The sequence below is a fragment of the Ursus americanus genome, chromosome 16 (assembly GCF_024610735.1).
Source record: "Ursus americanus isolate L20-20 chromosome 16, mUrsAme1.1.p, whole genome shotgun sequence".
Classification (NCBI taxonomy): Eukaryota; Metazoa; Chordata; class Mammalia; order Carnivora; family Ursidae; genus Ursus; species Ursus americanus.
The window spans coordinates 17201165-17226610 of NC_142142.1; the positions used below are offsets into that span (position 1 = coordinate 17201165).

The 25446-nt window shown below is 38.5% G+C and overlaps 2 protein-coding genes across 7 annotated transcripts in view; one reads left to right on the forward strand and one right to left on the reverse strand.

Annotated features, from left to right (window-relative positions):
• Positions 1-19572, forward strand: part of ANKRD42 (ankyrin repeat domain 42) — a 78755-nt gene extending 59183 nt beyond the window's left edge. The window contains exons 13-14 of the mRNA XM_087868529.1: positions 2694-11565; positions 16475-19572. Of these exons, the coding sequence (XP_087724655.1) occupies positions 2694-2783 (90 nt within the window). The 3' untranslated portion in view covers positions 2784-11565; positions 16475-19572. The remainder of the gene's footprint in view (positions 1-2693; positions 11566-16474) is intronic.
• CCDC90B (coiled-coil domain containing 90B) overlaps positions 1662-25446 on the reverse strand; it is a 41933-nt gene continuing 18148 nt past the window's right edge. For 5 of the 6 annotated variants that reach the window (XM_045815649.2, XM_045815648.2, XM_045815646.2 and 2 more), the window contains 6 exons: positions 21181-21282; positions 20497-20538; positions 20330-20401; positions 20191-20244; positions 18482-18596; positions 5011-5515 (listed from right to left, as the gene is read on the reverse strand). In XM_045815649.2, coding sequence (XP_045671605.1) covers positions 5460-5515; positions 18482-18596; positions 20191-20244; positions 20330-20401; positions 20497-20538; positions 21181-21282 — 441 coding nt within the window. In that variant the 3' untranslated portion in view covers positions 5011-5459. Of the gene's footprint in view, positions 2562-5010; positions 5516-18481; positions 18597-20190; positions 20245-20329; positions 20402-20496; positions 20539-21180; positions 21283-25446 lie in introns of those variants that run through there. The other variant, XR_006782986.2, reaches the window with a different exon arrangement.

Below are 25446 nucleotides of genomic sequence, written 5' to 3' on the forward strand. Positions count from 1 at the left end.
CAGAGAGGTTAAGTGATTTGCCTAAATTCACACAGCTAGTAATGGTGGGACCAGTATTCAATTCCTAGCTTTTGATCCCATAGCCTTAGCTCTTTGCATAATTTTTAACTAGAATTATGAATTTGGAATTCAGAGTGACAAAAAGGACAACTATGTAGAAGAAAGCTGAAAAGAAATGAACATGAGAAATGGATACAAAGAACGAATACAGAAAAGCAGGTAGAGTATAGAGAATAGAGTGAAAGTGGCAGCAAGAAACCCCCAGTGGTGCTTGTATTTGGGCCACCTAGTCTCAGAGTGGACAGGCAGAGAGCACCCTGGGGACATTCTGTGACCCTCACTCTCTTCTGTGAGTGAAGACAGCCATGATGTGGCCCTCAGGGAAGCTCATGTGACAAGGTGTAGGGATTCAGGTATGCTTCATATTTTCCTTCCATACTGAGATGTCTTTAGTCATCACGGGTGAGTTAATTCTGTTCCAGACCCGTATCACCTCTAATCTGATTAATAAAAAAAACTTCCTGGCTCCTTGTTATTTTGCACAAACTTATCATTAGTCTCTTTAATAACCACATTTAAAATATTTAAGTAGTCTACATGCTTGTTTTAAAATGTTAAAAACAGGGCAATCGTTCCTTCCCACACCGAGTCCCAGGCTCTGGAGGAAGCTAGTGGGAGCAGTTTGGTATGTATGCCTCATGTTACATAGTGTTCGATTCATTTACAAACATGTGTGTGTATTTCTCTGCACGTACAAATTCAAATGCTTTCGTGGAGTTTTGGTAGCTCACCAGTCCTTAGTTTTCCAAGAAATGTAATTAATTATAATAACCCATTCTCGTCATTTTTGTGGTGCTCACCTTGTACCACCTTTAGCCCCCGGGGGACTTTTGTACAGAGAGGCCAGCCCGCGCAGTCACAGGCTGTTGGCTAGAGGACTGGCGGACACTTACCTTTCAGTAACGACCACGGACAGTCCCAACCCCGGACAGTCCCAACCCCATTGTTGCCTCGTCACCCTGGGGCAGGCACTCTGCCGACCCCACCGCCAGGACAGGAATATGTGTTGTTTTGTCCAGCTCCTAGATCTTTCGGAGATTACCCAAGCCTCACCTTCTTCTGAGTCATTGCAGATTGATTTGTCTGCCTAGAAAACTTCTGTGTTTTAGTAGCTGTTTAAAATATTTTCTTACTCTGAAGTGTCTGTTTTCAGGGTTGGGTTTGATTCCATATTCCCCAGCACATCCTCCCTGAAAACTTTGCTCTCTTCCAACAATGTGTAGGTTTTCAGGAGAGCTGACTTGAGGGCCCTGTCCTCTGGGCCCATCGTTTTTTGCAGTCCTGCTTTAGGTTAATGGAATTTTTGTAAATGAGCAAATGTCACCGACCTCTAATGGCAGCTGCAGGCCTGGCACTGCGTTTCTGCAAAGCTTCTGAGTCTCAATTTCATCTAAAAAGGGGATAACACCTATCTCACGAGATTGTATTGATGTTAAATGAAATACTGTGTGGACATACTGAGGTATTTTCTATCTAGTCGTATTCATAGTAGTGTATTCCGCCTTCTGCATATCCTTTTCTCCTTTTTCCTTCCTTTCATTTTCTGTATTCAAGTTGAATAAACATTGTCAGTAGATAAATAAATATGTAGAGTCCAGTGCTTCTGAGAGTAGGAGTTAGTTTATTTGGGAGTCTAAATATATAAAGTAGAAATAAAATGAACTTTCCATTCAGTGCTCCGTTCTGTAGATTCTTTAAGAAATTCTGCCTCAATCTCCTGCCACCTTCTGGTCAGGACCTATGATTGCATTCAGCTGTACTGTTAAGACTTTTTCCCCTGTAATAGTATAATTTCTATCCAGGAAAAAAATTCTCAGGGTAGTTTCTCAGGATAGTTTGACATATATAATGCACTTAACTAGTTTTTGATAATAATAACTACTACTGTTTTGATAACAGTAACTATTTTTATAGCCCAAGGATGTGGGCAGAAACAGCTTGGGGAATACTAACTCCAGGGGTGGGCTCTCTCCCCATGGCCACGTGCCTTGTGCTGTTCTCGGAGCCCCTGCATTCAGCTCTGTCCTGACCAGCTGGGTGCAAGGAGAATTATTCACAGGTGATTAACATCCAGTGAGCATGCACTGTATTTCTAACCCTCTCTTGCTCCTTCCCATGACGTTCATTAAGTGAATCTTCTGTGCTGGGTCCTGGGAATACTGTGATGGATGAGAAATATTTGGGAACAGTGGTGGCAGGCGGAGTGGGAAGTAGAAGTCTGCTGTGTGAACACAGGAAGGCACGGAGGAACCAAGGAATGTGATTCCTAGCACTACGGGGCTTGCAGCGAATCCAGAGGAGGACTTTCTAACACCGTGCATGTCAACAGTATATTGAGAAGTGCTAGGCTAAGATAAAAGCAGAAATGAGATGTTTTCTTTTGGGGATGTATCCGGTAGAGACGGGACTGGTTGATTTCTCTCGGTGTTCCCTAGTCCGTGAGTCAGCACGTAAGATGATGTACTGGTACTTTTGATTGGGGAATTTATTTACACGAACGCCTGAAAGAAATTTAATCCAGAGTTGAAACTATTAGTATGGATAAATTTTTTTTTTTTTTTGGAACAGATAATGTAGAAAGATGAGATTGTGTCTGGTGTACTTATCTCATTTGGCCCTCTTTTCCTTTGTAGGAAGATGACTCTTCTTGTGAATCAAGCAAAGAAAAGAGGCAAATTAAGAAAAAGGTGTCTTCTGGGGGAGTTTTTGTGAGAAGGTACTAATCAGTGAAATAACCTTAAATAAACTTGCTTTTATTTTTAAATTGATATAAATGTAAATCTATATAAATTCTCAGTCTTATATACTATTCCAATTCTGAAGGCAGAAATATGTTACATAATGTCAAAGGGACTGCTAAAATTACACACACTTAGCTGGACCCCCTCCCAAAATACTTTTTATATATTTATGTAGGTGAGACTATATTTATGAGTAATTAATTTTGCAAATATTCGTACAAACTTTAAGGCGGTACACTCTAATAGAAGAAATGTAGACATTCAAATATCTTTTACTTTCTAGAGAGTATCATTTTTTAACTTTTCAGATGACTTTTAAAAAGCATCTGGACTTGGGAGAAAATACAAAATAGGACGAGTAAATTTTAGAAAAGGGCATCATTACAGTAACAACCAAGTATCTCAGGAAAGTTTTACATAAAATAAAAATCTGCTCTTGTAAAAGAAAAAGAACCCCATAATACATGTTTGCTAAGAATGCTGATTTAAATAATTTTAGAATTCAACCATTGTTCTGTCTTGCAAGCTTTATAAGAAAGCAGTATAAAAATTAGGCCGACTGGACAGGATAAAAAACACATGGCTTTATTATTCTCTCTTCCCTTCCTCCTCCCGCCCCCAGACGTTACTGACCAAAAACGACACAGCATTTCATTTCAGTTCTGACTTCAGGCCCTCCTTTCTAACTCCACTCACTTCCTCCTCGATGTAGCCAATTTGTGACTGTCTTGGGGCAGTTGTCTAGATCTGCCTCCCCATGAAGATCTGATTGTTGGCTTTGGGCCTGTCAGCAGCCTTCTCACTACACATCAGACTGCCCAACCTCTGGGCTCTGGCACGTACTTTCCGTGGATGCTTAAAGGCCATTCTGACACAGTATTGCCAGGACCAGTTTGCCCTGACATGAGTCTGTTTGAGTGCGCAGAGCGAGACCAGTTCAGGCTGGTCAGGGGTCTGTAAGCAAAGTTTTAAAAAAATGCCTTACCCATCCTTTTGATAACCTTTATAATCATTTGTTAGTTTCTCTGTGGTTTGCAAGAGGCCTTCGATCTATAATAAAACATTTATTTGGTACATACTCTGTGTGAGACCTGTGCCAAGTCCTTTCCACGTATTATCTCTTAATTCTCACCACAGCAGCAGATAGGTATAGTTTACAGATGGAAATTAAGTAATTTGCGCAGAATCTCACAGCACTATGAAGCCAGGATTCTAACCTCAGCGGGGAAAGTTCAGAGTCTGCATTTTTAACCACTACAGGAATTCCCAAATTCAGTTTCTCACCTTTGGGACTACACACAGCCTTCCTTCTTCCTTCTAGGAAGACCCTAAAGTGAATCCCAACTCTGTACATAGTTTGTTGTACTTGCTCCGGTTTTCTCAAGGCCACTTCTCCAGTCTCTCTCTGTACCAGAGACGTAGGAAATAACTGGAAGAGGGTTGTCATAGAAGCATGCACTCTTGGAGTTTCCTTGGTTGTCCCCCAGTACCTGTTTTCCTTTTCACAGCCACCTGGCCTTGTGGCTGCTCAGGATATAACTTCCCAATCTCCTTTGCAGCTAAGACACCAAGTTGTAGCCAATAGAGTGTGAGCAAAAATGGTGTGTCTATAACCTCAGGGTCATGACCTTAAAGGGAAGGGGCTTGCCCACATCTTGCCCCTTTCTGCTTCTGGAATGTGGATATGGGGGTGAGTCACCTGGACCTTGTGAATGGGCGACACCAGGGATGGTAGAACAATAAGATAAAAAGGATCCTGCGCCCAGAAACCGTGGAGCCAACATACTAGCCTGGGAATGCTTATACCTGGACTGTAGGTAAGAGAAAACTTAAACCTCTTTGTTATCTAAACCATTATTATTTTGGGTCTTATTATAGCCACTGAATCAAACTTGTAATACAATCCTGAAATTATATGTATTTAATCATAAATCACATATATGTATTACTGTCCTGTTATGCATGGTGTTTTCCAACACAATCAATTCTTGGATTTTCTGGACACCGTCTGGGTGTTCAATGATTCAATTCTGAGACTAACTTCCCAGAGTTAGCGTCAGACTCCAGAGGTTAAGAGCTCTGTCCCACAGGAAGGTCCCCATTTCAGACACCCTTTTGCAAGTCCCAAATGTTGCACTAGGGCACACATTATTTTAAAGTTCATTGTTTTAATTCACTACCAAGAAACCCAATCTCCATATAGGGTAAGTTGCCTTTTAAAATCCAAACAAAGTAAAACAACATTTTATTTTCTATGAAAAATAGTTACCCGGGGGGCTGAATACAATAACAAGTATGTAGGGAATAGTTTTTAAATTTGCAGCAGACATCAAAGAGATCCTGTAAGATATACATTTGTTCAAGCAAACACAAGAAAACTCTGAATCAGTTTCTATGAACTATTAAAAGGATAGAGACAAAAAGCCTCTTTATCTCCAATCGATCAGGTTTTGAACAACAGCTTTTCAACATAATAAAGACACACACAAAACACAAACTCAAAGCACATCTTCCTATTTTAAAATATTTTTTAGTCCATACATACTTCGAATAATCTTGTTGTATTGAGTATCTGCTGCAACTTTCATGTTCGGAGTAAATCTCTCCTGGCGTAGTGTTCTAAGTCTGCAGCAGCAGCAGAATAGAGCAGTTTCTCTACTATTTCCAGATTCTGTAAAATCCCAATGCTATTGCAAGGCAAGTAAACACCGAGGCTGTGAAAAGAAGATACCATTTTATGGGTCACGCATTTGATACTATTTTGCAGAGACAAACACAATAATGTCATCTTCAAATTAAATGAAGAGCAAACATGGAACACTACATCAAAAACTAATGATGTACTGTATGGTGACTAACAACATAACAAAAAATTAAAAAAAAATGAGCAAAAAACAAAGGAAATCCAACCAATTTTCTACCTTAGGTGTTTTATTACCAGAAAATTACGCTAAGGATAAAGTATATCCTTTAGGGCACATAGGCACCAATTCTTAAAAGCCTCCTATATTTTAAACCAGAACAAGGACGACAGTTTACAAATTATGTCAGTTAGACTCTATAAACAGTGCTTAAAGTCATTAACATTAGCATTGACAATGACTACTTTAAATAATTATGAAATCTAATTTTAGATCTTATAAATGGGAAAATCTTCTTACCTGTATTAAAAAATGATGTAGTTAAGCTAATAAAATAGACATCCATATCATCCATGAGAAGAAAACTTTAATTGCCTTGTCAGTACATTTAAAAACAATTTCATGATCATAAAAAATTTATACATTAAATTTTAATGAAAATCCTCTTAAAAAAAAATCACAGGTGGAAGAAAAGGCTTTTAAAGTAATTAATATGCCACCTACTCTTTGTTAGATTCCAGACAGAAAGCCTTTTTGTTCTTTAAGAAGCTGAATCTGGGTGAGGCTTTTAGGGACTCCCTAGTTTCCAGTTTGTTTCAATAGCCTCGACTTTTAAAATAGAGACCCAGAGACGAATGGCAAACTTTTATGACTAAAGAAACAGCCTTTCATAGTAAAGCTACTGTAATTTAAACACATAACTCTACACATTATCCCACTGGATCCTAATGACTAACTGAAATTTGGTTAATGACAAGGTCATTTCCTTAATTTTTTTTCCCATTAATTTCAAGAAAAGGGATTAGGTCTAAGACACACAGAGAGGCTGGATATTTGAGGAAAAAGAGTAACACTTAAGTTTCTTGTCAATAATGCATTCTGGTCAATTATACATTCATCCATTTGATCCTGATACTATTTACCATGTTCCACTGCAGTGTGCCGAGCAATTATATACATTACGTTATCTAACCACAACTAAAGCCATGTAAAATTGGTGATATTATCCCATTGTAAAGACAAGGCAACAAGCCCAAGTTATATACTGCTGGCAAGTGGTAGAACAAGGACTCGACATTATAGGTACCCGAGTCCAGAGTTATTGTTTAAAAACCATTCTGTTACTCTTATTTATCCCTCGCCACCTGAAGGATTCAATCTGATTTGTCATTTCTTGAGCCACATAGTGCTGTGTAGGTGATTATATTCTCTTCTAACCCAAACAGCTGATAAATTGAGTCTCAGACTACCAAACGAACACTTACTTATTGTGAGGAAGGAAGCATTTCATTCCTTTTTAGAATAAACAACATAATGGCTACCGTACTGAAGTTTCTTTCTGTTGGGAGCGGTTACTGTGTCTCACTGGTGTTATTTTGCTACCCAAGTTGCTTTCACCTTTGTTGTTTATCTTCTATGGCCTGTCAAGGGACACATCCCTACACAGGATGCTCAGGTGAGCATGTACCTGATACCTCGTAAGTAGTCTGTAGTGTTAGCTTGTCTTATTACTTGTCTGTTTAGAACAGAATCTGCCACATTAACTATATAGATCACATGCAACAGCCATCATCTTACAACTCTCATCTCTTTAGCAACAGTGATCTGGGTCAGAGGGTGGTGTCTGACTTAAAAATGGGCCATTCCCTTCCCAGGGATGTTCTGAATCGGAAATAAGGAAAGGGGTAATTTTTCTTGGTTGGTGAAACCTGAATGGTAGGAGTCTGGAAGCTACTAGTAGCCATGTTTCCAAAAGAGGGAGAAAGATGGCGTAAGAGAATGAGGCAGATATTCAGAGACAAGATACAGAGTAGACTGTGATTCCAATTATCCCTGAGGTCAAGCTGTACCTCTGCCCTTCCACAATTCAATAGGTAAACTAATACATTTTCTTTTTATGCCTAAGCTAGTTCAAGTTGGATGTCTGATCACTGAAAGTAAAAGTCTTGGCTGATAGATGCTGTTAAACCAAATAACTAAACTGATTATAATTTATAATTTCATAAGGGTTTCTTCTCTAAGGGAAATCCAAGATCTTGAATGCTGGGGCTTTTTAAAAAAAAAAGTACCTTTTTTCATTTTTTCCCCCTCTGCTCTTGGTTAAATTCATATATGAATAAGTGAAATACTGTTTTATTGGCAACATCTCAGGTAGTCTACATGCAATGGATCCACTCATGATGTTACCTGACCACCAAGAAAGAGTATGGGATTTCAATTACCTAAAAGGCTTAACAGTAACAGCAGCAATAACATATATTTGAAGGATAAGGCAGAAGAAAGAAAATGCCTTCAGAATGGCTGGTTGCAAATCCTCAGTGAAAAAAGGAAAGGAAGGTAACTCGGAAAAAGTGTTTTTTTGTAAACAATGACTTGTTAATTTCTTTTGTCACTGCCCCTAAGCCTATTCAATATTTAAGTCTGCCTTATATTCAGCCAATACTGAAAGAAAGCTTTCTGGAGACCACCACCATCTTCAAACTGGGGGTAAAGGGACTTGAACTAAGATACCGATCTAGGTAAACACTCTAGAGGAAAGTGAGTAGCCTCTGAAGCTCCTCCTAACCTGGGTTGCTCTGAGATCTATTTTGAAAGTGGGAATGAACACTGCAAACTGGGCTATTTTGTAATTTCCCCTGAGCATCACCAGTGAACTGAAGATCTCTCTCTGGTTCCAGAGACTTTGCTAGAAGAGTGGTTTTCAGAACTTCCTTTAGCCTTAGAACTCTTTTTCAAATGAATCTTCAACAGAAGCTCAGTATTTTAAAAAGATAAAATATTTTAAAAGTATCAAGTTGAAGAGGGGAAGGGAGGGATTTATCAGCTGAGGGCTGGGGGCTCCACCTTCACTCTTAGAGGCTGTCCAGAAAACCACTGATGGTATAAATCAGCAGTTTTATTTTGGACAACAATTCAGTAATGTAAACCATTTTAAATGTGCCTAACCTTTGGATCCGCAATTTTAGATGTTCCTAAACAATTATACAGAACTACTAGCATAAGGGTACAAAGATGTGTGTGTATGTCACACACATGGCTGTTGGGTACAATATCGTTTCTAATAATGAGAAACTGGGAGCAGAATGTTTGCTAATAGAGGTTTGGAAAAATAAATTACAGCATTTTCATACAATGGAATACTTTCTAGTAAAAAGATACACATGTACTGATATGCAAAGATACTCAAAACATTTGGTTAAATTTGAAAAAGCTGCAGTCCGTACAATACAATCTAGCTATTATTTTTAATAATCTGCAATATTTATATATAGAAGAAAAAGCCTAGAAAGAGCTATACTCCAATAGTAAAACACATTACTTTTTATAAAAAGAAAGAAAAGTACTACGAAAGTAGGGCACTCTTCTCACTCCTTCGGGCCCTGTAACTGGGTCAGGTCACAGGGTATTTGAGGAGCTCAGTATGTGACAATCTAATTTTTGGGTCTCTGATATTTGTGGTCAGCTGGATTCAGAGTAAAAGGTAATTTTTCCCCAATGCTTGCTATGGTTTTTGCCTCTGTTTTAGTGATCCTTCTCTGTAAGTCCATTCAAATCCTTAAGGAAGAACACAGGAACAAAAGTAAAATTTTCATTCTTTTCCATTGTGGAACAACCAATTTATCTTTGCATCACTTTGTGTTTGTTTTTATGTATTTCTTTGCTATCCGTATGCTTTTTCCTATTAGTAGGTTGCAGAGTTACCCGTAAAACTTATACTCTAAATTTACTGCCTGTTAAACTTTTTTTTTTTTAAAGATTTTATTTATTTATTTGACAGAGAGAGACAGCCAGCGAGAGAGGGAACACAAGCAGGGGGAGTGGGAGAGGAAGAAGCAGGCTCCTAGCAGAGGAGCCTGGTGTGGGACTAGATCCCAGAACGCTGGGATCACGCCCTGAGCCAAACGCAGACAATTAACGACTGCACCACCCAGGCGCCCCTGCCTGTTAAACTTCTATTCTTCCAGCATTGCAAGTGATAAAGGAAACGTGTTCTAGCTCCTCTTTTTTTTCTTTTGTGTTCCACGGTTACCCTGGGAGACAGGAGCTAACAGGTCTCAATATCAAATGACAGCAATTACTTTCTCTGACAAACATAATATTAAAAAGAATACCACAGGCCCCAAATGGCATCACTTAAGCCAAGTCCCCAGACTGGGGCTTAATACCTGATTGTAGTTTAAACCTTCGTGTGGTCTTAACCAGTCAGTCAGGAATTTTGTGGATCAGCGAGGAGTCTGCCACGTGAGTCCTCTCCATCCCCCACAAGAAGAAGTAATCTGCATGAGACTCCCTGTTCTTCAGCTAAGGGAAAGTGACTTTGCCTGAAACAATCCTTTTGCTAATCACCTACTTGTCCCACTCTCCTTTTCACCTTCCTTTTCTTTTTTTAAGTTTTACTTAAGTAATCTCTATACCCAATGTGGGGCTCAAACTCATATGACCCCAAGATCAAGAGTCACACACTCTCTCAACTGAGCCAGCCAAGTGGCCCCAAACCTTACATTTTGTACAACTCCTGGGAGCTCCCCTCTGCTGCCTAAATGAGATGCTGCTCAATTCATGAATGACTTAATAAAGCCAATTAGATCTTCAAGTATACTCAGTTTTTTTAACAGATTTGGTGGCAGTGGTGGGATCTGAAGCAAACATCTATTGGCATCTGGGGACAATGAGAAACAGGTGTGGCACCCCGCAAACACTGAGAGTTCACTGTCTGTCTTGCCATTTGAGGGCCTTTGGTAAGTCAGTTTCAGCTCTGCTTTTTGGGTTCAAGCTACCCATCTAATTGGTTTTCTAGTCGAGGGTTAACGAATCAGTCTAGACTAACACAGGAGGCTGTAATGGAGCGCCAGTCCTTAGCCCTTGGTTCAGTATACAATTCCACATGGGAATCCTTCCCCCAGTTACTGGGTTTTACTGGTTTAGTCCTTTCCTCATTTCTAGTCCACAGTCCCTGAATGAAGTCTACTTGAGTCCAGTTTGGGAACTGCTGGTGGTGTGCACGGCCTTCTCTTGGACAGTCTGCAGTGACATATTTTGGTTACTGCTGGTGTGTTGAGGTGCATGTTTGTTTGTCTTGATTTGTGTAAATAAAGGCCTCTAACTTTTCACAAGCAAAATAAGACATTTCATTGTTTCGACTCCACTAAGTTTAAAGGATTTATACCAGGATGCTTTTCTAATTCAGGATTCACTCCCTTTGGCAGATCCCTATGTTCCTGTTTAGGGAATATAAATATAAATATAAATATAAATATATATAAATATAAATGAGGCTATGATCAAGAACTGCTCCTTAATTCTTAAATTATTGCAAAATCTGCTGCTAAAAAAATAACAGCCCAACAAAGATCCTTAGATTCTGTAGACAAAGTTGTCCTTGATAATAGAATAGCTCTTGATTATTTTTTAGCTGAGCAAAGTGGTGTCTACGCTCTGGTGACCACCTGCTGTGCCCAGAGCAACACTTTTGGAGAAGCTGAAACTCAGTTACCAAAGATCAAAAAACAGGTTTGCTTGGCTTAAACAGAGGATTCCTTCCAGAGTCTCTGACTTGTTTGATTTTGACTGGTGCTAATGGATCTTCCTCCCCTCTCTATCCCCAGGATCGGTAACCCTTCTCCTTAGCTCAGAATGTCATGTAAGCCTCATGTTGCCTGTCTTTGGGATTTCATGTCTGTGGATTCCCCATGTATATATGAAACCAAATTTGATTTTCTCCTGTTAATGTTTCATGTCAATTTGATTCTTGGTCCAGCTAGAAGAACCTTGAAGGGCAGAGGACATTCTTTCTTCCTGACAGTTGGCATAACTGGCAGGATACTTTAAACTCACTGGATACCATTCTCCTCTGGCAATGCTCCAGCAGAGAGATACTTGGGAAACCTGACATACAGCAGAAGGTAAGATTTCTTATCATCTTGATATTCTGGAATCTCCGTGGAGTCTGAGTCAAGAGCAAGAGTGGTGAGAACCCTTTTTCTAAATGAAGATGATTGGGAGAAAATATTTGTGGAACTAGTTCCTTGGGCTTAGTGACTCTTGGTAAATTTGGTAGAGTACTCCTTGGTTACTGATCCATTTCATCTGTGTCTTTATGTCATTTGCTCTACAAGAGGTAAAGGCTGTTGCTAAGGGCAGCCAAAGCCACAAAACTGGTGGGCACAGGTTTGGCACTTAAAAGCTAGAAGAGTGCTTACCACCTAGCTCAAAGACTCCCATGCTAAGATAATTTGGTCATGGACAGCTTAGACTGACACTTCTGTGCAACAAGGTACACTGTAAAACACACACAATCCACAGCTTAAGCCTCCTAGGTCTTAGCGTAGCTCCAAGAGACCCAAGGCTTAGCTACAAGAAAAACTGGATTTTTTTCCCCTTTTGTCTTAGTCTGTGTCCTAAGAGCTTGGCTTTGTGACCACTGAGAATATTCTTTTTGGTCTCCACTGTCCAGAGGGTGCACTTACCAGGGTGCACCTTGATGGTCAGTTGAATAGACAGGTTCTGAGTCTATTTGTCTAGCCATGCCAGCTCTCAGCAGTGCTTCTTATGAGAGGTCCCAAGCCATAGGGACCTTTGTTGCTTGTTAGTGCTGGAAAGTCCCATTCCTAAGTCTCTCCGCCTGGTGTCACAGATTAGTGGGTTTGTGACAGGAGTCTCACATTTTTGTGGGAGATCAGAGACACAGCTTTCATTGCAATGTCCTTACTACCTTTGCAATGAAGTCCTTTGCTTCCCTTAGATTAATTTTGGGAGTAAACTTTTGGATCACAGGGGCTACATTATCTACACCCTTCTTTGGATGCCTCTGTGGCTTTGGTTAAGCCATTAAAAGCTTACTGATTTGAGTTACTACCGATAGATCTTATTTGTCAATGCCTAGACAAGGGATCCTTTAAACTGGCTATATTTTAAAGATACCTATTTTATAGAACTCTCAATTGTATTAGTAAAATGGCTAGCTTTAGGGCCTTCCCTGACAAGATGAAATCAGACTTCAGACAAAAATCAATGTCCATATCCAACATAAATGCCCGTTCTTAAAACCCAGACTCATCTGACTGTTTTAACTTCCATTTCCCTACAAGACTCACAGAGAAATCTGGCCTAATCATTAGGTTAAAAGTATACAGGTTGTTCATATAAATGCTGAAAGCCAGAAAAGGAATGTTAACGAAAGCATCGAAGACCGGCCATAAGGCTCTCTTTGCTCCTATCTTCCAGGGCTCTGGAATCAGGCTCTGCCAGCTTCAGCCATTCCTATGCAAAGTCCTTTGCAAGTAGATCCTAGACCATCTGCCACAAAAGAAACCGTGTTCCCTACACAGCAGAAAATCTTTTAAATTATAAAGCCCTTTTACCTCTACTTTCAGAAGATCCTACCAAATTTAGGGAAGAACTAAAAAGATTAATGACTATTCACAGCCCCTCTTTGGAGAGGAACAATGACCAAAATTTCTCCTAGACCCTCCTACAAACGGTTTGCAAAAGACCAATACTCAGGGGCTAACAGAAAAGCCAAGGTTGAAATGTATACCCAGAGAAAAGGCTTTTGTTAAAGTGCTTCAGAAAGATTTTACAAAGGCATAAAGCTTTTGATTCCAATTTTAGTTAAAAATCTGATGTAAAGCAAGTTTAGTTAAAAAAACAGGCCAAGCCCCTGCTATTCAGGCCATAATCCAATTCTGTAGGAATTAGTAAGAACTGTCTTTGTCTTACAAATCTCTATAAAACTAGAAATGCAACTCTAGAAACAAATCAAAGCCCACCTATGCCTCTCACAATGTCTGCAGATATTATAAAAGATCAGGATATTGGAACAAAATTGTCCTGCACTTGAGAAAAAATGCCAAATCTTAAATAGCAATATGAAACTCTAACAGAAAAAAAAATTTGTTCTGCATTCTTTCACTCTCTTGAAATTCTTATCATGTCTTTAAAATGTAAACACAGCCCACAATTGCCTGTGACTGAAAATTAAAAATGCAAACTTCCAAAAGGGCTCCTGTGCCCACACTCTAGCACCTTTGATAATAAGCAGATATGTTCTATCTCCACTTTAGAGAAAACTTGGATAATCTCTCCATACCTTTGGGATGTAATTTTCTACCCCCATCATCTCTAGGATAAAAGAGCCATTCTTTGAAATAGCAATGTCAGGGAGAAGTTTTTCATGGGGGGGGGGGGCGGAGATGAGAGGAAGTATTTAGAAATCAGGTCTTTAATGTCAAGACAAGTATGAGTAAATGTGCAAACAAAACTCTTACATTTGTCTATATATGTTGTAAATGTGAGATATTTTTACTACCTCTGGACGGTGATACTATAATTTGTAAAAGAGCTCTATTTTACCTGGTTTGAAGACAAGTGCTTGTAAGGATTGGGTGTTCTAAACTCAGAAAGCTAGAAACTAACCGAAATATTTTTCAAGTTCATGTGATTATTTAGTATTAAAGTTAATGTAAAGTTGTTGGTTAAAGACACGTCTACTAAGCATGTGTTTACCAAGAGTTAAATATGTTCATGTTATCTCTTTTGCAAAACGTAAAATTAGGACAGTGGTTGACTTTATTGCCTCATGAAGTTTTGTGGGTAGTCCGAACATAAGTAAACATAAAAAAAAGGTTTGTATGTAAACTTTTAAATCCCTTTCAAAATCTTTGGTAAACTGAAACTTTAATGTTTTGCTAAGTTAAATAACGAATTAAGATAAATTCATTAAATAAGCTAGATAAATTTATGTCCAATGCTTAATTTGGAAATTATCTACTTTTGTCTTACTTATTACAAAGAAACTACGATAAATTTTTATCAAAACGTTTTGTGCTTTGCTATGAAGCATACATTTCTAGAAAAACAGTTCACAACTGCTAGTACTACGTAGTTTTCACTAGAAATTAAAGTTTCTAAGAGTTAAGGATTCTAATTAATGTAATTACGACTAGAAATAAGGGAAGCAACTCTATGCAAGGAAAAGTAAAAAGTAAGATAGGTGTTTTGGGTAAGAAAAAGTATGATTAATAATAACTGTGCACTAAAACTGCAGTTTGGAACCAGTCAATGTGGTCTTCTCTGACTTGAGGTCTCAAGTAACTTGACGCCAAGGAGAAATCAAACAGGGAGAAGCAGAAAACCAGTTAAGCAGAGGCATGCAAGCAATATTTTCAAACAATCAGATATGAGAGAAACATAAGTATTAAGATGACTAAGCTATTTAAGACCTTTCTTGTGTTTATGTGGAAATCAATAAACCTTAATTTTAAGGACTGTAAAGAGTATACACTGTAGATACAAAAGGGAGGAGGTATGTGTAGTCAGTACTGGCTAAGATTAGGATGAATTTAAGTAAGTAAATTTGTTTCCTCTTTGTTAAAAGGACAAAATTTTCTTGAACTATTGGTCTGCTCTTAATAAGAAATTGTAAACAAAGGTTTTCTTTACCTTTAAAGTCAACTGACGAGAAAACAAGGATTCTGTGTTTGATGACTTAAGAGAAATGAGTCTTAATATTAAAAGAGCTAAATTTTGCTCACAATGATGAGCAAAACCATTTCTATTTGCCTTTGAAATCTTTTATTGTCATTTTGGCTAAATAATTAAATGCTTTGTGATCCTATTTAATCAAATGTTCAAACCTTTTAAATATTTTTTTATATACTTCCAAAAATCAAATTCTAAAGTTTTTTGGACCATAATCTAACATTTAAAAGATTTTGTGAAAATCTGGTATAGTATATTGTAGCAGAAGCATTGTCAAATAAGTGACACTCCTAAAAATCTGGTATCTTAGTATGTTCTTATCTTGAAGTGTCGTATATCATAGAAAAAATTGAATTTCCTTATCAACTGCATTGAAATGAACTCTAATCAGATCTATAACCATGGTCATCTCAAGTCTTGGCATGTTACTGTTTTACTGATGCTAATGCAAACGTCTTCAGTGAGACTCTCAGAGTAGAGTACTTAAAGAACTCTGAGTTCAAGTTTCCAGTAATCTTAAGATCATAAAACAGAATCAGGTAAGAATTTCTGAACTAGTAAAAAAAACCAGATTCAAGCAGAACAAGAATTAATAAATCAGACTGAACTGAGACTTTTTTTTTTTTTTAAAGAATTTTATTTATTTTATTCGACAGAGATAGAGACAGCCAGCGAGAGAGGGAACACAAGCAGGGGGAGTGGGAGAGGAAGAAGCAGGCTCATAGTGGAGGAGCCTGATGTGGGGCTCGATCCCATAACACTGGGATCATGCCCTGAGCCGAAGGCAGACGCTTAACCGCTGTGCCACCCAGGCGCCCGGAGACTTATTTTTGACTTTGAAACACTGCTGACTTTTTAAAATGGTTTGTTTTTCCAGGTTGAAGGAAACTTTTCCTTAAGCTAACTTAAGATTCACAGCAATTTGAGGGGCGCCTGGGTGGCTCAATTGTTAAGTGTCTGCCTTCGGCTCAGGGCGTGATCCCGGAGTTCTGGGATCGAGCCCCACGTCAGGCTCTTCTGCTGGCAGCCTGCTTCTTCCTCTCCCACTCCCCCTGCTTGTGTTCCCTCTCTCACTGGTTGTCTCTCTCTCTGTCAAATAAATAAAATAAAATCTTTAAAAAAAAAAAAAAAAAGATTCACAGCAATTTGAAACATTTATTTTTTTCTCCCTATCCAATCCCTCCAGCATTCAGAAACCCAGTGAGTATTCTATTTTCATGGAAGTATATTTGCATAATTTAAATAAGAATCTATTCTCCTTGTAACAGGACACAATGGGAAAACTGGTTATATTATCAAGGTTTTGACTGGAATGTCGTATTTTGGACATAGGCTTACAGACCCAGAAATGACCAGACAGCTTTAAGGACTTTATGGAGCCTATAATAAGCCCCCTTGGAAATATCAGCCTGATAACTATTGCTTACAGAGTTCCCAGCAGCTTTACCAGGTGAGTAAAGATCATTTCCTGACCAATGCAGGAAACTTGAGAACAGAAGAATTCACCCAAATCTGTAGGAACTTCAGGTGAAGTCTGACAGCAAGTATTTGAGAGGCTATTGAAAATTTAATCTGGAGCTATCTTATGAATAGTTCCAGCAAAGCAGGTTTAAAGAGCCTATATGGTCAACTGCTCTTCTTGCCACACTTACGTAAATTAGTCAGGCCATGTTCTTTTACAACTAAACTTACCTTGTAAATCAATTAGTGTCAATTGGGCTATCTTTGGTAGAAATGGTGATTACAGAAAGAAAAACACACCTGTGTATTAGATTTTTCTACTGTTCATCAAAAACTGGTCTCGATCCAGATTATCTCTAGTTTCCTCCAATGACTGGCTATAACTCTCTAAACTAGTATTTTCAATTTTTCTCCAACCTTTCTGAGTTGGAATCATTTGAGAACTAAAACTGCCCTTTACCCTGAAGCCCTGCAAACCAAATAAAAACAACTTGATGTAACCTTCAGAAAAATCACACTACCTCAAATCTAGACAACCTGCATGCCTGTTGTTCTAGGGGCCCCTCAAAAGATCAGAGCACCTGAACTTTAAACCAGGAAAATCTGTCAGACCATCACTGCTTGCTCCCACTCCAACTGAAGATGCGTCCAGCCTGACATCTCGAAGTCGTGACTGGCTACCCTCAGAACTCAGAAAATTTGATCCAATCATTGACCATTGTTTTCTTTTGTTCTGAGAGAAACAGAACACTTGATTAGTTGTTTAATTAAATCACAGGTATAACTTTGAGAATATATGTGCATTATGGCCTCCTGAAGTGAGACTGTAACAGAGCTGATCTATTGCCAGCACTGACTGGTTCAACAAGATGGAACAGTCTACCAGGGCTCAACTTTAAATGCTGAAAACTTCCCTGAAGTTTCAGAGGGAACTTCAGGTGTCAAGGGCAGGCTGCCCTAGATGGGCCACTTCGTCCATGAACATTACTTTGAGTTAAAAGCAATCATAGGAAAACCTCCCCATCAACTGCCTAAGTTTACATTTATAGAAAGGACAGCCTGTACCAGGACAGAGCTACTGAGATTCCTCTTTACCTAAGATGCTTACTTGTGTAATAGCAACCTTTATTTTCCAAACATCTCCTCTCACCTTCTGGCCAATGGCTGTCCTTCCCTTTATATCCCCAGACCCCCTCCCCAATCCTTAGCTCAGGATGTCATTCATATAAGCCTCACTGCCTGAATGTCCTTGGAATTTCATGTCTGTTTTCTCCTGTTAATCTATCTCATGTCAATTTCTTAGCTAGAAGAGCAAAGGACATTCTTCCTTCCCGATAATACCAGAGAAAAGAACAACAAAATAGTGGTAACTGAGAGCAGCACTAATGCCATAAATTTTGATCACATTTTTCTGTTAAGCTGAGATTGATCAAATGGGGATACTGTTGAACCAAAGGCCCCAAATGGCCTCATTCAGGCTTAGTCTGCAAGCCAGGGCTTAATACCACCATTAACTGCAGTTTCAAACTTTCCCAGAAATGTAGTCTTAACTGATCAGTTGGAAATCTTCCGATTAGTGATAATGGGTCTGCCACATAGGCCCTCTCCCTTCTCCCAGAGGGTAATCTGTATAAGACCCCTTGTTTTTCATCCTCATGGGAAAGTGACCTTGCCTGGAACAATCCTTTTCTTTGGCCACTAACTTTCTTGCCCCACTTTCCTTCCTATAAAAACCTTCCATTTTGTACAATACACTGAGCTTCCATTCCCTCTACTTGCTAGGTAAGAGGGTGCCTAAATCATTTAAAAAAACCAATTAGATCTTCAGATTGACTCCACTGAATTTTGTTTTTTTGACAAAGTAGCTAATTACCTTACCTGCAAGGTAACGAATTGTCTCAAGCTTGTTTGACTCCATCAGTGTTTTCAAAGAAGCAATTTCAGTGTCGATTTTATTACTAGTCTCGGAAATAATACTTCTGGTTTTGGTATCCTGCAGTAAATAAGAATGAGACAAATTCTGTCCCTATGTATTATGGACAGAAACATTTACATTAGAAACCCTTACTTATAGGCTAACTTTGTATTGCAAAAGTCTTAACTGGGGAAACAGCAAAAGCAGAGTGATAGAAACAACATTATATGAACATTACAAACTGACAAATATTCTACTTTTGATATTTGGAGATCATTAATATTCATTTCTTTGGGTTATCATTTTTTGGGTACATTCTACTAAAAGCCTCATAGTAAAAAAATCTGAGACCTAAAATATATAATAAACTAAGAGGGAAAGGAAAAATTTTAGTCATAGAACTATAAACACTGTGTGTGTATAAAATCCTTAGGACATTACAGTTAAAACTGCTGCACAATTTAAAGAAAAAACTCAACCATATTTATAATGTGAACTGCCACAAGTATTAAAGGGAAGGGCAGAAATGCTTTTGTTGGGTAACACCAAATGCTATGCGTATAGGGGCAAAGGGGTAGGAAGAGAGATAAGATGGCATATGGAGCTCAGAAATTAGCTCTGAGAGATTTTTATTTCCTGGTTTATCTCTTTTATTGGCCAAGAAAAGAACACAATACTTGGAAAGACAAATGAGACCTTTCCTTCTATTTAATTATAATTAGGAAAGAGAGATGTCTCGAGGCACCTGGGTGGCACAGTAATTTAAGCTGCCTACTCTTGGTTTTGGCTTAGGTGGTGAAATTAAGCCCTGCCTGTGGCTCTGAGCTCAGCACAGAGTCTGCTTAAGACTCTCCCTCCCTGGGGTGCCTGGGTGGCTCAGCCCATTAAGCGTCTGCTTTCGGCTCAGATCATGATCCCAGGGTCCTGGGATCGAGCCCCGTATTGGGCTCCCTGATTGGCGGGAAGCCTGCCTCTCCCTCTCACACTCCCCTTGCTTGTGTTCCCTCTCTCGATGTCTCTGCCAAATAAATAATTAATTAATTAAAAAAAAAAAGACCCTCCCTCTCTCTCTGGCTTGCACTCTAAAATAAATAAATCTTAAAAACAACAAAAAAGAGTTATGTCTCTTCTCTTAGAACACAGACCAAATAGCTTTTGTAGGCTGAGTCAAAAAGCTGGGTTTTACTCAAGCCACAGAGATTAAACAAGGATTACAATTTAGGATTAGGAGAAGGAAAACAGTTGTAGAGAATGGAGTTTGGAATCCAGGTTCACATTCTAGCTCCACCACTTATTAGTTAAGTGTCTTTAACCTCCCTGTGCCTCATTTTCCAAGAACTGGTAAAATGGGAATAGAGAGGGCCTAATTCAGAGGCTGATAAGGAGAATTAATAGAAGCCAATAAAACAGTATCTGATACATCATAAGCACTCAATAAATATTTCCTGTTTTAAAAACTTTAAGGCATTTAATTGAGCCTCTGCCTTCATTTAAATGCTAATTGTGAATCCTTGTCTTTCAAAAAATAGTTCTTTTGTTTATAAAAATAATTTAGTTACAAACTATGTTACCTGGAAAGCTAGATTCTGACAGAGGTCACAGTTCAGGTAGGACACATAAAAGCAATTACACATGAGAGTGGCATAAAAGACATTTTTACATACTAGTTTACCTTGCTGGTAAATTCTGTGGTTGCTTCCATAAGTTTCTTTTCTTGATCTGTAAACTAAAGGATATGATGAATCAGGAGGTTAAAAAAAAAAAGACTAGAAGGAATGATAAAGGAATAAGTTACCAAGAAAGCACATTACCATATCAGTTACTCTGCTCCTTTCTAGGTTGATGTCCAGTTTATTGTCTGCTCTGATTTGACTGGTTTCATTCTTTAAAGAAAACCAAAATATTTAAAAAGCAATCTCATCATGTTTGTTCTGAAATTAATAAAATATTCTATAGTGAGAAAAGTACTTAAACTTACTATCAGTTGCTGCTTAACTTGTTCCAATTCAGTTTTCATTTTCTAGGTATAAGAAAAATCACATGCAATTGCCATTATGCCAAATACTGATAGCATGATTGACTCAACAAATCTGAAACGCTGCATTAGCAAAAACTGGACGATCTCTACAGATTTCTAATCAAGCATTAACTAACACTAGACAAAAAAGGAAAGTAATATCTCTCATATTCAAAAAATTCTTATGAACAGTAAAAAAATGTATTTTTTCTAGTTATTTTACTTCTAAACCATGACTGATACTCTAATAATATTTAAGCTAGCGAACAAAATTCCAACTGAAGTATGGAAAGTTTTAACTGACAAAAATTAGTACAGATTCACATAAAGTGGTAAATGTCAAGTGTTTTAAATTCTGAGAACATTATGTTGTGCTCTATGAGAAATTTTATATAATAAATATAGAGCTCAAAGATTTTCCCTTCCACGTGACTTTTACATGTGTAAGGTATAATTCTTATTCTTTGGTCAAGAAACTATGAGTTATACATAGCAATACCTGTTATGGTTAAACATGTAGTATATTTTGATATAGAAACTTGATAATTATTACATGACCACATAAAATCATTATTTGGTCCTAAGCTTTACCAAGTGGAATACATGTGAAATCAGTTATTAGTAATAAACTGAAACTTGTATCACCTGATTCTCTGCTCTCAGATTTGCAAATTCACTTTTCTCTAGGATGACCATGTCTTTCCTGATGGAGTCCAAATGAGACATAAGTTGTTGTACTGTTATTTCCTGGAAAGCAAAATTAAAATAACCTAGTGATATGGAATACCATCACCTTACACAGAATTGTTTTCATGGAATGTAAAAGACTCTGTTGTTATGCTACAAGGTATAATGTTGCTTGGCTAACTAAACCAAACCAAACCATATGAAACCAGTACTATCAAAATGAAAAGGAGGTTCCAGTCCAAGGTTGCCATACAGGAGGACCCTGAACTCACTTCCTCCATGGACATACCAAATCTACACCTATTTATAAAGCATTTCCTCCTGAAGAACAACACAGGGCTAACCGAACACCTTCTGCACAGCAAAAGATATACCACATATAGAAAGGTAAGAGAGACAGTCAAGAAGGGAACCGCCAATCCCCGCACTGAGAACCATGGTGGAGAGGGATAGTACTGAATGACCATGAGCAGATCTGTCTGCCCTGGGATACAGAAAAAACAATGAGGTTTCAAAGGGTAACTAGAATAGGAAAGATCCAGCCCTAGAACTCTGCCAAGCAGTGTGGGAGCTGCTGGAATTCTCTGCTTTGGAGGGGCTGGTGAGCACCACTGTTTATCTTCCCAGTCCACCTTGAGAGCACAGACAAGAGCAGGCTCTGGGCACCATAGCCAGCCTACCACCTCAGCTAGGCCCCTAGCCCAAACCAACACAGTGTCCGTGAAGGTGGCCCCAGGGGAGACCACACCGGAACACCCATGGTTAGTGTTCACAACAGCTGACCTGCCAAGGTGACACAGGTGCAAAGCATCCCAGAATAATCCAGGCCCCCACCACTTCACCTCCAGATAACTTGCCAGGACACCCCCAGCTCAGAAGATCCCAGGACCTTCCAAATTAGCTCACACCCAATCAGGGTGCCACCTGCATGAAGGGTCTTGGGAACCCCTGGCTTGCACTCATTTCAGCATCAGCTATTCTCCCTCTGCAGAGAGAGTCTCTGGACCATCCACGCCCATTCTCACTTAAGCTTAAGCTGTCCTGCCAGGGCACTAGCTCCATGGAGAGCCCCAAGCTGCCCAGAGTGGAACTGCTTCAGCTTCAGCGGTTGGTATTACCAGGCAATCACCCTGGGGCTGCCTCCAGACAATACCCACTACAGCACCAGCTGTCTGGCCAGGGTGCACTCTACATGCAGAGCCATGAGACTGTCCTGGCCTGTATCCACTTTGGTTCTGACATCCCAACAAAGTGGCCTTAACATGAAGTGCCCCAGGACCCAAGCCCACAACATCCACTCATTCGGAAAGCCAGCTGAAGTCACTAGGCACACATTCTCCACAGGGGATGACTACACACTATCACTCTACTTTGGAAAAGTAGCTGTTGCATGTAATTCACAGAAACAAACAAAGTAAAGCAAAAGTAGGAGACAAAGGAGTCCGCTTCAAACAAAGCCCAAACTTCAGAAACAGGACTAAATAGAATGGAAACTAAGAAATATGCTTGATAAATAGTTCAAAATTATGGACATAAAGATGCCCACAAGACTGGATGGACACTGGGGTGGATAAACTCAGAGCTTGAACAAAGAGACAGAAAATTAAAAACCAATCAGAGTTGAAGAACACAATAACTGAAATGAAAGATAAACTAAAGGGAATCAACAGATTAGAGGATGGAAAAGAACTGATTAGTGATATGGAAAAGAGTAATGGAAAGAACCCAAGCTGAACAGTAAAAAGAAAAAAAAAATAGGGATGGGTTAAGGGATCTCTTGGACAACATCAAGCAAAAAAAAAATTGCATTATAGGGGTGCCAGAAGGAGAAAAGGAGGGGGCGGCAGATAAGTTATATGAAGAAATGATAGATGAAAACCTCCCTTATCTGGGGAAGGAAACAGACCTCTAGGTTCAAGAAGTGCAGAGAAGTACTAAACAAGATGAACCCAAGGAAGTCCATATCACAAATAATAATTAAAATGTCAAACATTAAAGAGAGAAGTTTAAAACCAGAAAAAGAGAAGCAATGAATTACATACAAAGGAAATCCAAGACACTAAGTTGATTTCCCCACAGAAACTGTATGGGCCAGAAGGGAACAGTATGATATACTCAAAGTGCTTCAAGTTGTAAAAACCTGCAACCTGAATACTCTACCCAGCAAGGTTATCATTCAGAATTGGATGAGTTTTCCAGACAAAGAAAAGTTTAAAAAGTTCATCACCATTAGAGACCTTAAAAAAAACACAAAATGATTTCTTGGAGGGGAAAAGAAGAGGTCATAATTAGAAGCAAATTATGAAATGAAAAACTTTCATGAGTAAAAGTAAAGGTAGTACAATAAACACTTGTGAGTTTGGAAGATTAAAAGATAGAAGTAAAGTCAATTATATTTAAAAATCAGTGAAGGGGACTCACAAACTAAAAAGATATAAAACATGACAACATATACATAAAATGTGGAGGAGGAAGATATAAGAATGAGTTTCTTTTAGAATGGGTTTGAATTTAAATAACCACCAACTTAATATAGACTGCTAAATACTTAGGATGTCATAGATGAACTTTATGGCAAACCTAAAACCTAAAACCTGGAAGAGATACACAAAAAATAAAACCTGGAAGAGATACACAAAAAATAAAGAGAAAGAAAGCTAAGCAAAACACTAAAGAAAGTCATCAATCATAAGGAGTGAGAGCAAGTGACCAAGAAAGGAATGGAGAAGAACTACAAAAGCAACAAAATGGCCAAAAGAACATATGTATCAATAATTACTTTAAATGAAATGGTCTAAGTGTTCCAATCAAAAGACATAGGGTGACAGATTTGATTAAAAAAAGACCCATCTCTGTGCAGTTTACAAGAGACTCACCTCAGTACTAAAGAAACACACAAAAAGTGAAGGGATGGAAAAAGATACTCTATGCAAAGTGATGTGGGGGGGGGGCGGGAACAAAAGCAAGCCAGAGTAGCAATAATTAAATCAATAAAAATGGACTTTAAAACAAAGACTGTAATAAGAGACAAACAAGGACATTACATGGTAATAAAGGGATCAATCCAACAAGAGGATATAACAATTATGAATATCTATGCACCCAACACTGGGGCACCTAATAATACATAAAGCAAATATTAATAGATAAAGGGAGAAACTGACAGTAATATAATTCTGGGAGACTTTAATACCCCACTTACAACGATGGAGAGATCATACAGAATGACAATAAATAAGAAAACAGTGGTCTTTCAACCAACATATTAGACCAGATGGGCTTAAAAGATATGTACCCTCAAACAACAGACTGTATATTCTTTTCAAGGGAACATGTAACAACATTCTCCAGAACAGATCACATGTGAGACCACAAAACAAGTCTCACTAAATTTAATAAGACTGAAATCATAGTAATCTTTTCCAACCTTAACAGTATGAAACTTGAAATAAATCACAAGAATAAAAGTGGAAGAAACAAACACATGGAGGTTAACAACATGCTAAACATCCAATGGGTCAATGAAGAAATCAAAGAGGAAAAAAAAATACATGGAGACAAATGAAAATGAAACACAATGGTTCAAAATCTTTGGGACACAGTGAAAGCAGTTCTAAGAAGGAGATGCATAATGACAAGCCTACCTCAAGAAACAAGAAAAGTTTTAAATAAATAATCTAACCCTCCATGTAAAGGAACTAGAAAAGACAATAGACCCAAAATTGGTAGAAGGAAGAAAATAATGAGAGTAAAATGAATGAAATAGAGACTTGAAAAAACAATAGAAAAAGAATAATGAAACCAAGAACGGGTTCTTTGAAAAGATAAACAAAAGTGATAAACTTTTAGCCAGACTCATCAAGAAAAAAAGCAGGAGGACACAAATAAAATAAAAAAACGAGGGGCGCCTGGGTGGCACAGCGGTTAAGCGTCTGCCTTCGGCTCAGGGCGTGATCCCGGCGTTATGGGATCGAGCCCCACATCAGGCTCCTCTGCTATGAGCCTGCTTCTTCCTCTCCCACTCCCCTTGCTTGTCTCTCTCTCACTGGCTGTCTCTCTCACTGGCTGTCTGTGTCAAATAAATAAATAAAATCTTTAAAAAAAAAAACAAACGAAAGAGGGTAAGTAACAACTGACACCACAGAAACAAAAGATTAGAACAGAATACTACAAAATTACATGCCAGTGGAGTGGACAACCTAGAAGAAATACACAAATTTCTAG